We start from the raw sequence: 17,966 nt of genomic DNA on the forward strand, positions 1-17,966 counted from the left end.
TTTTTCTTTCCCGGTACATAACTTATCTCTGCCATAGCTTTGTAGCTACTATTGCCTGTTAGCTTGACAGAGCATTGTGTGTTATAAAACTCATCATTCTTCAACTTGCAATGTTGTATGTGTATGGTGAGAGGAAGGCTATGAGGTCACACTGTTGGACAAGACTGGGGGGCTGATATAGACTGGTCAACTATCGTAGTTCTTTCTTTCATGACACCAGTGTTTACATATCTTGGACACGAAGAAACATCATGCATGTCATAACAGTCATTTCTTTTCCTTATTCTTTTCCTAAAATCTATCTGCCAGACCTACCCGAACCTGGTCCTGTCCGTCATAAAACCCGTCCCAAAAGCAAATGTACAACTGAAGATAAGTATGTTTGAAGAAGTGAAAGCCAACCCGTCCCATCCCATCCCTCCCAATGATCAAAGTAAACACCGACGACAAAAAAGTCCCTAAGAGTGTCTAAGGAGTGTGAGAATAGAAGTGAAAGATAAAAGTTGAACACCTGACGACGAGTCCAAAAAGTCCACCCACCTAGTCCCTCCCCGCCCTCCTCCTATAGTTCTTACTCTTCTTACACCCCTTCTTTCCCCCTCCAGTCGTCACCGGAGCCGCAGCCTCAGTAGTAGTCGCAGGCCTAGTAACAAGCGTAGTAGGAACAGGTGTCACAACCACCGCTTCTCTCGTCGTGGTAGGAGCAGGGTCATTCTCTTCTTCTTCCTCCTCCTCACCCTCACCCTCACCCTCACCATTCCCACCCTCATACCCCCCATCACCCCCCTCAACCGGCTCCGGCTCAGGGACCACAACCCCCGGCTCCTCCACCCCCGGACTAACCCCCACCCCGGGAATCCTCCCCGGCACGGGCGCCGAACTCTCACTCTCACTCCCCACCTTCTGCCCCTTATTCCTCGGCCCCTTCCAATCCCCACTCCGGCAACTATCCACAATCTTGTCACACTTCTTCTCCTGCCAGACTTTACACCCCCTCGAGCCGCTCGGCGGCGCAGAAGTATAACATTTATCCAACTGCGCCCAGCAGTCATCGCTCGCCTTCCAGCACTCATTCTCGTTGCTATAATCCGGCACTTCCTTTGCGCACCAGTTCGCGTTCTTGAGAATACAACCCGCTGGGATCACACCGTCGGTTTGCTTAGCGTTTGTGCTGGGGCCAGGACCAGATGGACGGAAAATAGCAGGCCCGACAACTTTGTAAGGTTTGGTATCAGGGTTGGATTCATAAACATTGTATGTAACTCCCGGATCAGAGTACTTGACATGGCCGGGGATGGAGACTGATTTATCCGAGGGAATGGACACCGTTCCCGTGGTGGACCCCGACACAAACAACTGGGCGCAGTTGACAAAGAATTGGGGTCCTGAGCCGGAGATGTCGTGGATGGCGAGGATTTCTGAGCGGGCGAGGTAGTAACCTGTTGGCAAGCCGGAGGGGAGGGAGAAGGAGAGGAGGCCCTTGTCCGCGATGAGCTTCTTTGCTGACCATTGCTTGCGAGAGGAGTCATAGCCGTCGGAGTAGATCTTGAACCAGCCGCCGCCGGCAGGGTTTGTGGTGGCTATGTTGGAGACTTGCTTGAGGTAGATTGCTACTGAGCCAATGTGGGAGGGGTCGATGGGGCCGGCGCCCTTGGTGGGCTCGTCGGCCCATTCGCGGAAGGCAAAAGTGAGGGTTGAGCCCGCGGGTGCTGGGCAGGTGAAGGCCACGGGGGTGGCGCCTTCGAGGCCTGGGGGGAGGGTTAGATACTCGGGAAGTAGAAGGACAAAGGGGGGAGACATACCGCAGGCCATGTTGGCGTTGTTGATGCCTTCAATGGGAAAGGTGGCGCGGTCGGGGTTCTTGGACATGCGGATGCAAGTGCCATCACCTTGGTTGACGCCGTTGACGAAGACGGTGGTGAGGACTGTGTGAGCTGTTGCCAGGGAGGCAAAGGTGGTAGCCAGACTGGCTATGAAGAGGTTGGACCGCATCTTGGTGGGTGGCTCTCTGAGGATGTGATATTCTGTAGGCCAGCTGCCGAGGTTTGCAAGTCGAGTCGAAGTGACTGGCGCTGAAAAGGTCGAGGCGTCAAGAGGATGATCAACAATCCAGGCTATTGTCTCTGTCGAAGAGACTGTGAAAGAATAGGGAGAAACAAGAACCAAAAAGGAACGGCTGGCTCTTGATGCTCCAAACTGAAGCGAAGCGAAGGAATGACCAAAGATATACTTTTGTCAAAGCACGAGTAGAACTCCCAGAGTCGAAAAGAATGAATGACAGCCTGGTGTCAAAGAGGGAAAAGAGTCTCAGGACTGACTGAGGGACAAGAGAGGAAGCAAGCACCCGACCTGCTGGGACCAACTATGGTCTTATACAACAGGATGCACACGCAGCATGACAAACAAACAGCCGAGGAGAACCAACGCAACAATGATAGGGGGTGCAACCAACACAGGGATCCCTACCACGAGAGCAAGGGACCGGAAAATTTACCTCACGTTCCTGTGCATCCATACTGTGTGCATGCAGGTACCGAGATCCTCCCTGCCACTTACATGTAAATCCTCCCGGCGTAGCCATCCAAGAGCACCGGTCCGGAGGTAGGGTCGGGATGTTTCCCCAGGGGTCATCCATCCAACACAGGGTACAGTCAGAAAAAGAATCCAGCCGTAAAGGACTCGGTTTGTTTGTCGTGAGCAAACAACCCCTTATGATTGGCGCCCACCTCCTGGACCACCTCAGCACCTCCCAACGCCACTGTTTGAACCTGAGCCATCCGCCTGCATATCACAAAAGGGGGGCTAACAATCGCGGGGTGGAAGCTGCGGGAGTCCGTTTGCTTGGTTGTGCGACGTCATCCCGTCATTCCCAATGGATCGACTCTCCTCTTTTTTTTTGTTTACCCCTGGATTTTGGCTGCCGTTGAAACACGCCGCCAAATGCAGGGGTAGCAAGAGAGGTTTTTGTTTTCCTCCGAAGTTGGTGCGGGAACATGCAGATCAGTAGATCGTCCGTCCCTCCACTCCGGTGGTCCAGGTCCGTGGATTCCAAGACATTGGTGTTTCGTAACTTCTCAGCTGGGAGAGAGCGGTGATGCGGCTCTGGTGGTGATGGTTTTGCGCTTCGAGAAGTTGCATTGGCGGCAATCTTGGTAGGTTTTAGCGGCGAGCGGCAATGGGGGAAGCTCGCCCAATCGTGGGTTAACCGCCGTGGTGGGTTCCCCTCTATTTTTGACGACGACCAGAACCCAGGCTAATAAATATCAGATTGCGAATGGTCGTTCAACTGATGATGACGAGAGCGAGATTTCATCTATTTGACGGGCACAGTAGTTGTTAGCTTGTTACTGTCAGAAATGACATATACAGCAGCTACTGCTGGTGAATCGGCCTTCAGTCTCCGATGTCCGAGGTGCAGGTGAAGGGACTCGCGGAAAATGCTCCAAAAATGTGACACGACACGGCACTTATTTCCAGGCGCATTTTTCACACAGGAGGTGATGTGAAAAGTTCCTCGAGAGCTGAGATGAGGAGATGTGAAACGTAACAGTGCGGACGACGATTTGGTCGAGGCTGAAAGACTTGGTCTGATGAGCGGCGGCAGTAGTCGCAAGGAATGGGTATATCTCCTGTCTTGGCGGTTGATCTTGAAGAAGTGAGGTCTAATAGAAGCCGCTGTCAATAAAGTTGATGGCTGGAAGGAATAATAGGTACTGACCACTCGAAGTGAGCAGGCTGGGTTGCTCCCTCGTGCCTGCCCTCGAAGCAAGCCCTCCTTTGACCTCATTCATTCAGTCTCCCTCCATAAACTCGCACATCACTCAACTACCGCAACTCATGCAGCCAGCCTCCGACTCCAAAGCAGTGTAATCCATCACCATCTCAAACCCCTCATTCCACCATCTCCATCTCTTCCGCGTCCGATCCACAACCTCGATAGCCTCGCTTACACAGCACAAGTGTTTCCCCGGACGGAGCAACATACCTGCATCTGACACCAATATTGATCTCTCTTCAACTGCCGATCCTTCAGTGATTACAGTAGCCTCCCGTCAAAAGCACCCACCCGAACTCATTCACACATGGCTCACTCACTTGCGCACTCACCCATGGCTCACCCACTTACGCACTCATCCATGAACGAGACTTCTAATCCTCACTAAGCCACCGACATACGGCCGTGCGACCCTTTTCTGTTCCTCTGCCCAATCTTTCCTGCGATGTCTCAAGCCTACCTGCCTACCTTCCTTGATGTTGTCAGATCATGCCTAGCAGCCCAACCCGTCCCGAGTCCGACAAGACAAATCCAGACCTTTTACTTCTCTCATCATACCTACCTACCTACCCTACCAAACTTATAACTCGGATGCTCGGCACTGCCCAACCATGACGATACCGACAAAACCCCAAGGGTGAACGTTAGTCATTCATCTCGATCACCAACAGGATTGGACAGCGGATCTGAGAGAGCAGAAGAAGGAAAACAAAACAAAACAAGGCAATGCATTGAACAAGAAGCAAGCGTCTAACCATCTATATAAAACCCAAATATACCCATGAGGTATTATTCCTTTCATCCTTGGATTTTCCCGGTGATTCATAACGATAGTCATAATCAGCCCTCTTTTCATATCTACCTCATGTAGCATACCCCTATCAAAGGTGGTATACTCAGAGAAGATGCCCAAAACCCAGACTCAAACCCATCAGTTCCCTATACCCAAAGAAATTGCAAAAGAAAAAGGATCTTCAGAAAAGCCGTTATCGAAGTCTAAAAGGTACCCTCAATGGCGAAGAAAGAGGTGCAATGGCGAAGAAGTAGATGCGGCGGTGAAGCAAGAGGTGCAGTGGTGAAGAAAGAGGTGCAGTGGCGAAGCAAGAGGTGCGACGACATGCTGAGGGGTTGAGTGTCGAGAGCTCTCTTCGGAGAGCCAGGCGCTGATCAGTGGTCGTAGGTGTTCCTTGTCCAAACTGGAGTGTCCTCTTGATCCACTTCATGGGGTGCATCATATTCATCCACCACTAGATCCGGCCGAGGTGTATAAGCCTGCTGGAAGGCCGAGGGATTGTTGGTGCGCATTCCAAACGCACCAGCAGTTTGACCGGCAGAAAATAAGCTGCCCGTGCCGGCCAGGAGAGGGCCACTAAGAGGGTCGTTGATCCCAGATAGTGGCTCATGAGGTGCATGCATGTCGCCCATCAAGGAAGCCGGCCGAGTTGTAGAAGGCTGCTGGGAGGTTGGGGGGTTGTTGATGTACAGTTGACCATGTCCAGCAGGAACCGCGGTCTGGCCAGAAAAAAAGCTGGCACTAAAGCCCAGAGGATAGCCTTCTAGATTGCCGTTGATGCCTGTAAGCGATCGGCTCATCTCATTTTGAGCAGCCACAAACTCAACATGACTGGATGCCGGTAGTGAAGCCACTCCAGTCGGGGTCTCAGAGGCCTGCGAGTAACTGAAGCCGTGAAAAGGAATCCCGTGGGGGGGGGGCAATAAAGCAGTGGGACTTTTGTTGCACCAGGCACAGCTCTCACTGTTTTTAGGAAGTGAGATGCCCAAGGGTGGCTCTGTCGGTATCGGCGAGGTGGGTAGGGAGTAGGATACGAAGCCGAGCTTTCCAGCCCAGAAGGCCAACAGTTCACTATCCTGAGCATTGAAATGGCGAGTCTCCAACACCTTCCTCAACACGAATGAGGTATGCGGCTGCCATTCGAAGTGTTCCACGTCGTTGCCCTGAGCCTTGAAGGCCTCATACACACCATATTGGCGCATGAGATTCCGGAAACGATTCGAATAAGACCACTCGTGACCTGCGGCCATGTGGTTGGCGATGTGCTTGCAGTAGTCTTGAGCGGTTGCAGTAATTCTTGCAGGTTCGGAGTGGTCGGATACTATAAAGACCTCCCTGCAAACCTTTGCACCACATGCAAAGACGACCTGTGGGCATAATGCAGTTTTGCAGTCTTCCAGTAAGTCTTCCAGTTTCCCACAGCGAATCGGTTTACTGTGGTGCAGGGGTAAGTTTTGCCTTCTTGTCAAGTACTCGCGCTAGTCAAGGTCCACCCTGACGATTGTATTCTACAAAATAATCACCATATCTATAGCTAGTATTTTGTATGCATACCATTCGCTGCAATTACTGCCTCACACCGACTGGGCATCGAATCCAACAGCGTTTGAAGGTAAGATTCCGGAAGCTCTTGCCAGGCCTCCTCCACGTACCTCTTCAACTTCGCGTACGACGGCTTCTCCTCAAGGCCGTATTTATCCTCAATATAATCCTTCATCCAATTCCAACAGGATTCAATAGGGTTTAAATCTGGGGAAAAAGGAGGCCAATCAACTACTCTAATCTTCCTATTCTCAAGATCCTTCTTCGTACCGGCCGCTCGATGGCCAGGTGCGCCGTCCTGCATAAAAGAAAGCTGTAAATGGTGTTGCTCGAAGGTATCGTTAATAAATTCGTGGACGTTAGGAAGGATATTCTTTCGGTAAGAATACTCATTGATCGATCCCCATTCCTTTTCCCAGAAGATACCAGGGCCTTTAGTTGAGCCGTAAAAGCAGCCCCAGAACATCCACCCTCCTTTTCTCTGGTGCTTTTCAACGATACAAGTAGGGTCCCATTCCTCGTCGATTCGGCGTGTAACATACTGCTTACGGTGAGGACCACCAACTACCCAGGTTTCGTCACTCCAAAGGATTGTACGCCATTGTTCGAGAGTCCAGTCTTTATGTTCTATAGCCCAGGCCAGTCGCTTTTGCTGGTTGGCTTCTGAAATAGGAGGCTTCTTCCGAGCAACTCGACGGCGAAATCCGTGGCGGTAAAGGGCGTTGCGAATCGTAATCCAGTTAAGAAGGGAGTTGAAAAGGGCAATAGAAAGCTCCAGGAAGCTCATCCGACGGTGTGCCTTTGATTCACACACATACCGAATAAGCTCGAGCTCTTGATCGGCCGTAATAACGCGTGGTCGGCCAGATCGTGGGGCGACCTCGGCCGCCGGGGCTCGTATCGCATGGCGGATTTGGTATTTCGTATAACCAGTGGTTTCTTGAATTCGGGGTTGGCTAAGGTGGCCGTCGAAATAAAGGGTACGAATTCGTTGACGCTCTTCAGTAGTAAGGTGGCGATTGGGAGCCATTGTGGTGCTGGCTGGCTGGCTAAGTGGTGTTGAAAGGTGGAAAATACTGGTTTGGAGGAAATTGCGGTAGAATTTTGGCCGAAGTTGGCCTAGCCAAAAAAACAAGGCCCTGGGCGGTACTTGACAAGGGGGCAAAACTTTTGTACGTAACCACAGTATGGCCAGCCTCCTTCAGATGTCCTTTCATCCCAGGAATGGAGTCAAACGGCTTGCCGCAGCCGCTCTGGGGACACTCCCACTGACAGTGGTTCGTGAGGTGAAATTTGTGCAAATGTGTGACAAGATTGGCTTTCTGCTTGAAGGGTTTACTTGGCCCGACTTCCAAACACAGCATACAACGAAGGGAAGCAATGTCGGTGTCACTGTCTGTCCGGGCTGAGGCGCCCTCCAACAGTGTGTGGATTCCCGGTTGCTCTCCATGATCGGCAAGATGCATTCCGATAGCCGTAAAAAATTCGACAAGTTCGCTCCTTGTGAATTCACCTAGGGCTCTTTCAAGCCACATGTTGATCTTGGGTGAAGTCATTGTGAGCTGCTGAGATTGGCGCGCCGAGTTCCAGGTTGGTAGTATTGGAGAGGGAACGGGACAATGTTCGACGATGGACTCTACCAGGTCCAGGTAGAAAATGAACAGGAACTGTCGAGTGAGGTTGAGTGTGTTCGCGGGTATCAATATGATAAGAAAAGTGATGTCTTTGGGATGGAGGCGTGGTCTCTTTGGAAGAGCAGAATAGATTTGGCGTCGTTGAGATGAGCTGTGAAGAGTGATGGTGGCTTTGGTGTCTTTGGAGTGGGAAGTGCGTATGTGTAGAGGGCGTGTCGCTTGGGAAAGGCGCAAAACAATATATTCAAGATAGCAGACCCCACGCTATTTGGACCGAAGGCATGGTATTTAAAAGATGAAGACTTTGCTTTTGAGTTGAAGGCGTAATTCAAAGATTGAAGGCGTGTCGAGCCGTGTTGAGACCCGGATTGTCAATAAAGAAGCGAATCCAGAATGAAGACGGTAGTTAGAATAAGCTGGCGGAAAGACAGAAGACGATGAAATAGAGCCGAAATGAGGAGTTGTCGAATCTGCCAAGAAGCAAGTGAAGGTGGTGGTGGTGGTGGGTGAAGGTGGGAAGAGAATGTAAACAGATCTGGTGAGGGTTCAAGGAATGAAAAGAAGGGGCTGCTCGATACGTTTTCCTTCATCCATCTCACCCCCCCTCCCCGAGAATTCCGCCCTGAAAACTGAGGGTGAATTTGCACCACATCACCGCCATCTCAGTGACGGGACTTGGGAGAAATCTGGGGGACTCCAGCTAGCTACACTATTGTTAATATCAGTACCTACCTACCTATTGCGTAGCTTGAGCAGTTCTACCTGGAGGAGACTATTTCAAGGTACAGAAGAGGCTCAGAGAGCATCAGAGGTGCTAAATTACCACTGTGATTGACGAAACCACTTCAACATCGCCATATATTCACAAACATTTTTTGCCTTGATTTTTTTTGCTGTTCCAAAGCTTGGCCTTCAGGAAAGGTGACAAGCAAGAAAGCGTATGGAACGAAGTCGACCGACATCGCAAGATAAGTTGCGGTGTGCTTAATGCAGCGGTAAACAGGGGTAGGCATCACCAATCACATCATGTGTGTGAGTTGATTCGATCATGTTTGATGACTGAGCCGGGCTGAAGTGGGCTTTTTTTGTTAAAACGAAACATGCGAACGTCTTCGAAAGGTTGACCTCGAGAAGGAGCGCGGATTATTTTCTCTGAACGTCACCCTCATTTCCAGCCCTTTCATCGGCAGAGGTTGTAAGTCGAGAAGCTCAGCTGGGCAAGAGGGTTGATATTGATGACCCGCAGCGTGAGGCGCAGCAGTTCAGGGTTGACAGTTGTGCCGACCTGACCTGAGTGGCCAGCGCATGCCGATGGGAGACGCTCTGACAACAATACATCTCATCATCCCCCGATTGGACTTGCCATGCTTCAAAGGTGTTCCAATGTGTCATTTCTTTGGTGTAGTAAAACTAGCTGTCTGCATTTCTAGCCGCCATTGGTGTCCATTATCTAGAGTTCCCCTTCCGTTTTGTCACTTTGTTGGCGATTTTGACAGTCATCAAACATCTCATCATCACCACTGGCAATGGGACAGGAGAGTGTACCTAGGTATCCATGCCCAATGCGCAATAGGAAAATTTTACTGATGTTGCTCCGTGAACACCACAAGTTCTAAGCTCTACTCTTCCAATATGCACATCTGACAGATAGGTACCCCTTCATTGCAAGCATCACGCCCACCTTCCACAAGCTCTCATGATACCGCCATGGCAGAAACAAGCCGCCAGTCCGCTTCTCCCAACATTATCTTACAACAGCATCACACAGGGGTTGTCCAACATACCTACCCAAAACGAACCCTCCACAACCATCCACAAATTATTTTACACTTCACACTTCAAGCTTCACATCTCACCCCTCACATCAACCCTCTGAATCTAGCCCTCAGAATCAACCCAACCAAAAAAATCTTTTGAATAATAACTATGTATCTTATAAAACAACATCCCACACATCAATGATAAAGTAAACCCCCTTATCACATAATCAAAAGACGAATATAACAAGGAAATCCTTAGAGATAGACAGCCAGAGACAGAGAGACAAGACAAATCCTCAAAAAAACATATCCTTCTTTTTCTTTTCGCACCCCAAGAACTTGAAAAAAAATGATATGCAAAACATTATATGATTAGTTTTAACAGTTTAACACCCCCCCACCCTCCCCATCTTCAGTTCAGTTTTACAAGTTCCCAGAGAGAATCGCTTCAGTGGCTGTCACCTTGTTAGCCTCACATCATCACTTGGGGGGAAACAAAACAGTGGAGGTACTCACCCGAATTAATAAACGCCCTCCTCCCATCAAGCGGCACCCCAAACCTCCTTTCCAGCTCCATCTTGATCTGCTTCTTCGTCACAGTCATCAGGTCCGCCGTCCTCAAAATCTCCCTAATCTCCGCCAGCAACGCCTCATCGCTCGGCATCCCCGCCAGGTTCGTCATCTCCAGCTCCTGCTGGCTCCCGGCACCCACACCCAAAAACTGGCTACCCCCAAACTGGCTCTGCCTATTCCCCGCCATGAGCATCTCCGACGCCGCCAGGCTCATCCGGCTCTGGTTCTGGTGATACCCCGTCGTGCTCACCGGGCGGGAGGGCACATACCCATACTCCGACACGGCAACAGGATGCTTGGTCGCATACGAAAAACCCGACACCTCCGACCTCGCGTCGTCGCGCGAAGTTTGCGCCTCCCAAAGCTCAGCCTGATACTCCTCCCACTTCTTTCTTGGAATGGAGCTCGGGTCGAATTTGCCCTCGTCGGAAATGACGACTTTCTTGCCGTCCTCGCCGGCGATGACACGAGTGTTGCCCCAGTTGAAGTCGTCCATGTGCCAAAAGGCATACAGCGGCAGGGCAAAGCTGAACACGGGAATGGCGAGGACGTACAGAATCATCCACCCAATCATCTCCCACTTGCGACGGAGGATAAAGATGATGGCCTGCAGGCCGTAGATCGCTCCGAGAAGGACAAAGGCGGTAACAGGGATGACGGTCGCCTTTTGGGTGACCATGACGATGAGGTAGACGATGTAGGCGATCGTGACAGGCTGGACAATGGTGGACATCAAGTCGATGAACACGATGAACCTCATGCTGAAGCAGCAGAAGCCGCAGAGCTGATTCAGAGGGATAAGTTCCATCAGGTTGTGAACGGTAGAGTTGATCCATCTGCGGCGCTGGGACAAAAACACAGTCCAGGAATCGGGCGCGATGGTCCAGGCGTGCGCGGAAAAGATGTACTTGGTCTTGTACTTGGAGTGGTACTTGAGGAGCAACGTTGTCAGGTAGCGATCCTCACCCAGGTGCAGCAAGTTCTTCATGTGAAGCGTGTCGACACGGATGGTGGCGTAGCCCTCGATGATTTCGCGACTGACAAACAGCGGCTTGCCCGTCTCGGCGGCGCGGATGCGGTACATGGAGAAACAACCGGGCAAGCAGGTGACGGAGCCGAAGAGGGATTCGAAGGCCTTGGACAAGTTGTGAGAAATGTAGTACTCGTAGACCTGGATCATGGTGACGAAGGACGATTTGGCGTTGGTCAGGGCTGTCTCACCGCACACGGCAATGAGACGGGTGTCGTCGAGGAAGGAGGAGACCATGCGGGTAGCCGAATCAGCAGCCACAACGGTATCAGCGTCGATTTGAAGCAAATACTCGTAAAAGGTCGGGTTGACGCCAATGATGTTGCGGATCTGGTGGTACATTTCGAGTTCGAGAGGGCTCATGGCAAGGTTGTAGTGGACGCGGTTGAGGAAGCGCATGATGATCATCTGAGAATCACGCTTGCCACGGTTGCCAGGTCGCGAGACTTCAGAAGGCTTGCCGACCTTGGAGACGACCAGGAAAGGAACGATGTGACCCTGGACCTCGTACAAACCAGAATAAACCTTGCCCATATTGTGCTGCTTCTGACCTTCACCCAAAGACTCAAAGCTCAAGGGCTCAGGGTCGACCGTCTCAGAAACACCCAAGATATCGAGGACAATACGGGGGGTGGGCCTATCGTTGCCTTGACCGATGATCATACCATCGCAGACAATAACCAACAGTTTGCGCTTGTCATCGTACCGCATGCGAGCAGCCGAATCGATGGCACGACGGAGAGACTCTTCGTCTTCGGTATAAGCCGGAATCTGACACATGACAAACTTGTCGAGATTCTCTGGGATATTCTTGGTACCAAACTGCAAAGCAGCAAAGAACTTGAAGGCGATAACGGAAGCCAGCAGAATCGAGATGGACAGGACGAGGTATTCCGAGAACTTGCACTGCGCCGAGCTACGTGTGTCGACATCGGCCACGTAGAAGAGATTGTCGAGACACAAGCGCATCCTGCTCTTCATGCCAGCGTCAAGATCCATCCCTTCCCAGAGGGCCGAGACATCCTCGCCAGAGCGTCCGCTGAATAAACCGACGACCTGCTCGTGCATGAACTCGGAGGCCTCGCGATCAGTAGGCTCGGGTTCACCAGGAGGATTCCTCTGGCCACGACCACCCTTCAGGTATCTAGTCATGTCGTAGACACGGCCGTCCAGGATGGCAATGGCCTCACCCTTGTTGGCAAGTGTGCGGACATACTCGGCTGAGTAACCGATATTTCCAACCTTGTATCCCGAATCACGGAGCATACGCATCTGCTGCGAGAACCAATCCGGTCTGCTGTCGTTGGTGAAGTGACGGAAGTCGTGGTATTTCCAGTTGGTATCCTCGCGGTTAAGAATGTTGGCAGAGCCGGTGAGGTTGGTGTTGCGGTAGTCTAGCTGGACAGCAGGATCGATTTCGCCATACTGGCCCTGGCAAACAGCAGAGACTTGCACGGGGAACAGACCGGTGATATCCATGCCGCCGTACTGCTTGAGCATCTTCTCAGGGAGAACATCCCTACCGGGGTAATGGCGCGGGTAGAAAGCACCGATATCGAAGACCTGGCCACGAATGGCAGCATAGGCGGGATTGTCGTCCTTGCCATCATACCGCGAAAGCTCCTCGGGACTGTATACGTGCTGGCGCGGGCAGATAAGCATGGGGAAACCGACGATGAAAAAGGCAGCAACAAGACAAGAGAACCAGATGATCATGTTGATGGCCAACTTTTCTCTCCATGCCATGCGCACATCCTTTCGTGACATGCGGCCCAACCATCTGATCAAGAAGTCAGGAATGAACCAGGTCAAGAAGTACACGATAAACACCCAACGCTTGCGGCTCGGGCTGTCCTTGTACACCTCGACCTCCTCCATCGTCTTTTCGTTGCCACGCTCCGCCATCTGTTCTCTCGTCTCGAGGTTCTGGAACATGTCGCCGTTGCCCATGACCGAGACCCCAGCGTCGGACCTTGCATCCACATCATTGCTGCCAAAGTAACCGGCCTTCTTTTCGCTTGGGATGCTACCGGGAGTAGCGCCCGCGGACAATGGCAGCCGCTCCTTGGACAGGAAAGGGTTAGACACCCCGTCTCCGCCATCCGTATACGGCCCCTGCGAGAAGCCGTCACCCAGCTGGGCAATCTCCATCCAGCACCTCTCACTGAGAAACACACCAGTAGCACCAATAGCCACCTCATTGCTCGGCCACCTCTTGTCCTCCACAACCATCTCAACCTTCTCCCTCTCACTCCCCACCAGCACCGTCTGCGCATCAGCAAGTCCCAAAAACTCCCCAAACGGCAGGAACAGGCTAAAATCAGCAGACCGAATCCGCTGGCTGATCTCAGAGATACCAAACGTCTGGACCTGAGCCCGCACACACTTGGTATCGAACTGATTCGCGATCCTCCTATCATTCGGCTTGAGACAGAAAACAAAGTAGCAGTTCGTGCCCGGAGCATTAAAAGCACGCGTGACGTTGTCCAGCGCAGCCAAAAACTGCCCCGACGCCCCTTGCTCCGAGCCCATGACAGAACCCGCTCCCTTGCCCTCACCAACCTCACTCCCCTGATCAGAGGCATCCCCTCTTTCAGGAACAGGCAAAACGCGAGGCTGACGCGCCGCACCTGGGCGTCCGCGCTTCGACATGATACTGGGCGCGCGCATCGGCTTGGAGCTGACAGACGCCTGCATGACAGTCTGCCTCTCCTGAGGGTGCACCACCGTCTGCAGCGCCTCTTGGCCAAACAGACGGGCGACAAACTCGCTCTTGCTCTGCCTGATCAGGTTCATCAGGTCGCCAGAGATGACCTCGCCGTTTTCCTCCACCAGCCCCTTGATCGGGTAGTCGACCTCGCCGGCAAAGTGCTTGACAACAAAGCTGGCGGCATCGTTTGTGGTGTAAAAGTTGGAACCGGGAAGCTTGGCTTGGGAGGCACCGACCTGGATGGCTGGGTTCTTGCCTTCGAAGCGTTTCCTGAAGCTCTCGAGAAGCTGGATATCGGTGCGGTGGCGGCGGGTTTGATCGTCGAGAATGCTCAAGAGGCCGTTGCCGGGCTTGAGAAGGCCTTTGACGGCGTCCGAGTTGTCAAAGTAGCTGGTTGATGGAACAACCACCTCTTCGGTCTCGAGGATCTCCCCCTTGCGGTCAAAGAAGTTTTGGAGGGTAAGGTTATACAGAGCCTCGTTGGCGGCGTTGGTGAGAAGGTGGTCCAAGGTCGAGCCGGTGGTAGACTGTTGCTGGAAGCCAGGGAAGTCAATGATGGAGATGGTATTGGAGAACGTGCCCTCATCAGCGCAGAGCTTGCGGTTGATCGTCTCGATGATGTAGGCCACCAGAAGCGAGTAGAGCGTCCGGGCGAGCTCGTTGGCATTCCCTCTCGCGCCCTGTGGGTCGAGCATGACCGTGACTCTCTCCTTGTGAATCATCTTGGTCTTGTACCCAAGAGTCGTCTGAAGCTCCACTGAGCTGACACCCAAGAATGCGGCAACAATACCCAAAACATCCTTGTTCTTGACCGTAGTAGACGTCTGAGCACCTTCGTGGGAGAAACCACCGCTCTCATCACCAGTCACCGTTGTGCTAGACGACGTCTCAAACTCGAGCTGGCCAATGTGCAGAATGGACGCCATGATCTGGCAAAGCTCGGCAATCTCACTCCGAGGGAACTCGAGCTTCCTCAGAGCCGTCTTGAAGAGCTGGAAACCTTCGGCATCGTTGATTCCAACCTTGAGCTGTGTTGGGTGACCAAGGTACCTCCATCTGTGCGTGGCCGGCACATCGAAGCCAAGATGCGTCTTTTCGGCCGGGCCCGTACCCGCCAACAAGTAGTACAGCACGTGGAAGTTGCGCTCACCCGTGGGAACATCCGCTATCCTGCTCCGTTCTAATCTGTGGTCCAGGAGCTTGGCACCGGCAAGAATAGGGGTCGTGGTGGATTCTGTGTTGTACTGGAGCTCGTAAAACAGACCAGCCTTGGACGCGGTTGGCGTCGTCGCGGTCTTTGTGGTGGTGAGCGTGTCGAAGACATAGGCGGCGAGAGAGATTTTTTGGGACAGGGGAGTGGACGACCGGTTCAAAATCGAGGTCAGAAGGTGCGAGCGAACAGTGGTCTTTCCAGATCCAGTTTCACCTCTATCAACCAATGTCAGCCATCAAGCAGCGCGCCATTACTCTTACGAGTCAAGCCAACACAACAACCAACAACGACAAAAAGGAGCAACGGGAGAAAACAACATACAGGAACAAAACGGCCTGGTTTTCTGATCGGTGTCCCAACCGAAGCAGCGCCCTCTCGGCGAGATCATCGGCAGCAGCCGCGGCGCACCCGTCCTTGGTGCCATCCCCCTTGTTGGAGGTCGAGAAGGTGTTGAGGGCAATGAAGCCGTGCGAGGAGAGGCGTGTGATGGGGAGGCCGACGTGGAAACGACTGGCAAAGTGGGAGGTGGCATGGCTGTCGGACTGCAGGTGGTTGGGCAATGAGGGCAACGACGGTTGTGTGTGGGCCCCTCCGTCTTTCCCGCCCATGGGCGGGAGGTTGAGAGCCATGATGGCGACGGCGCTCTTGTCAGAAGCCGGCCGTGATCAGGGCTGATCCGTTAGGGCGGTATATGTCGCGTCGTGGTGTTGTTTCTGACAGGCGTAAGTGTGTGCGTCGATGCGTGTCGAAGACGCAAAAACAAGACGAGGTTCCAAGCAATTCGTTGCTATACTAGACCAAAATCACCCCCTGTTTCGCCAGCGTCGAGAGCAGCAGCAAAACAAACCAGCTAGGAGCCAACAACGGGCCCGAGATGTCGGGATTTAGACACTGAGAGATGCGCTAAGTAGGATGGTATAAACAAAAACGAACGTCATGTGCCAAAAAAGAGCCGTCTAAAACGAGTGTGTATCGAAGGAGGTGACAGACAGCAGACAACAGACAGACAGACAGAGAGAAGGCACAGGGAAGAACAAATTGAATGTGCCAGGCGGATGGATACCGGAGTCGCCTGGAGTTGGCGATTGCTGCAACAGCGGCGCTAGGCCTGGGCTGGGCACCATAAGCAAAAAAAGGGAGTCGACTGGTTTTTTTCCTGCTACGGAGGGTCAGATGAACAGTTGGTGCAAAAACACCGTTACGAGACACCCCTCAGGGGCAACGTCTGATTGGGCTAACGCGACATGCGCGGGTCTGCGCCTGTTCCTTGTGTGAAGTTCCAGTTCCAGGTCGTGGTTCAAAATAAACAAGTTCTGGAACGTACTCTAGAACCCCTTCAGATTCCTGTCTTCTTCTTGTCAGTGATTCCTTCGCGTTAGTTCTTCTCGAGTATTCAGCTGAATACAGCACTCTTGTTCTTTCATTCTCTTTCATCACAGATCTCCTCGTAGGGCTTCCAAGAGTGCAACTTTGTACCAGGATCAGCCGTTCGCCGTCCCGCGGTGTCTGGTCTTACCGGGCCTTGTGCACTCGATCCCCCCCCCCCACAAAAGAGCGGGCCATTTCAGGGGGCTCAGGGTGGAGGCCGGCGTCAAGAGATTCGGACACGGGGTGCTGAGCCTCGCTTTGGTTTGACCTTGTTTGCGCAGTTGGTGCAAGCATCATCACCACCTTGGAAGACTCCCTGTAAGTACATATTAGCTTTTATAACATTCATGTAGGGACTCTTGTTGATGCTTGTATGTTCTCAACAAATCTGGGGAATTCTTGTAATTGCCAACGAGGCACAATGGTTGTCTCAAGCCCTCGGTACACATGGCCGGAGCTTTCTCTGTACCTCGTCAGCACGAAAACGAACTGCTGGAGTCGATCATTACAATTGGTGGCGACGGCCATACGAGACTGTGGACACAACCACCTACAACCACAGCCAACTGGCCGTTCCATCGGTCCGTTGTAACGGGGGAAGCACGCATAGGTGTGCTTAACCGAATATACGATATGAACTGAAATCCGGACTCACAGGCGGCGCAAACAGGATCCTGTGAGGACGGACAACATTATTACGGCGCATGGCCAGTTTGCGCGAGTGGAGGATTTGTTAGGACGACAGCCAAGTGTCAATTGCTTTTTTGCTGTACCTAATAGTCAAACCAATCAAACTTCGGCCCGGCCATTGGCTTCATTCGATCTGATGAATGATCGGCCGAACTTGTCTTCAGCTTTGGGCCCAGTGGATGGAATGCGACGATATTCACCGCGTCTCTGGTGGATATGCCTCTTCCAACCTCCGAGACACAATTGCAAGAGCTCCGAATTCTCTCATGAAGCAAGCAATTGAGAAGCAGTGTCACGGCTGTGTTGAAAAGGGGGTCAGAGAGCATCATTTCAAGACTGCGGGGCAACCAGATTGGGAGAGGAGGAGGCAACGCCTAAAAAAAGATGAAGCCCTTTTAAGCCCCCTTGCTAGGCCGCGGGAGATGGGGCGCGGCTAATGCGAGCACCGACCCCGTTACCTGAATATCTTCTTCTTCATCTTCAGGCTCAAGCTCACTACAAGAACAGGAGGAACCCAGTCGTGGCCAGTCCATCGTGTTTGCCCGTCACACAGAGTCTTCCAAGAGAAAGCTTGTGTCCCGTAGAGAAGTCTTGAGTTGTGGGTGTGGGGAGAAGACCGTACAACAACCAGTTCAACGTCCAGTCACTTGCTCTGTCGCGTTGCTCCGAGTCTTGTCCAGCCTCGTATTCAACGCTCCAGCAGCAGCCGAGATGCCTTTTTTAGCCCAACATCACGGCACTGCTGGTGGCTGCCCCTCCACCAAAGTCCACTGCCGCATCCGCAGAGCCGGACTGATCAGATCAGGCGCGCCACCCCGCTGGTGCTGGTTATGCAGCGCCAGATCCACCGGCTTGTTTCGCGAATCTTGGGATTCACT

The 17,966-nt window shown here is 52.5% G+C and overlaps 3 protein-coding genes across 3 annotated transcripts; all 3 read right to left on the reverse strand.

Annotated features, from left to right (window-relative positions):
* Positions 1 to 540: 540 nt before the first annotated feature.
* Positions 541 to 1,992, reverse strand: PODANS_3_3310 (uncharacterized protein; the record flags this gene model as incomplete). Its single annotated transcript, XM_001909081.1, has 2 exons — positions 541 to 1,748; positions 1,803 to 1,992. 2 exons carry the CDS (start codon positions 1,990 to 1,992, stop codon positions 541 to 543), a joined length of 1,398 nt encoding a protein of 465 aa, XP_001909116.1.
* Positions 1,993 to 6,102: 4,110 nt separating this feature from the next.
* Positions 6,103 to 7,140, reverse strand: PODANS_3_3320 (uncharacterized protein; the record flags this gene model as incomplete). The annotated part of the gene is made up of 1 exon (XM_001909082.1): positions 6,103 to 7,140. The coding sequence occupies one exon, from the start codon at positions 7,138 to 7,140 to the stop codon at positions 6,103 to 6,105; it is 1,038 nt and encodes a 345-aa protein (XP_001909117.1).
* Positions 7,141 to 9,976: 2,836 nt separating this feature from the next.
* Positions 9,977 to 15,659, reverse strand: PODANS_3_3330 (uncharacterized protein; the record flags this gene model as incomplete). Its single annotated transcript, XM_001909083.1, has 2 exons — positions 9,977 to 15,245; positions 15,352 to 15,659. 2 exons carry the CDS (start codon positions 15,657 to 15,659, stop codon positions 9,977 to 9,979), a joined length of 5,577 nt encoding a protein of 1,858 aa, XP_001909118.1.
* Between the last annotated feature and the right edge of the window lie 2,307 nt (positions 15,660 to 17,966).

Source organism: Podospora anserina, chromosome 3 (assembly GCF_000226545.1).
Source record: "Podospora anserina S mat+ genomic DNA chromosome 3, supercontig 2".
Classification (NCBI taxonomy): domain Eukaryota; kingdom Fungi; phylum Ascomycota; class Sordariomycetes; order Sordariales; family Podosporaceae; genus Podospora; species Podospora anserina.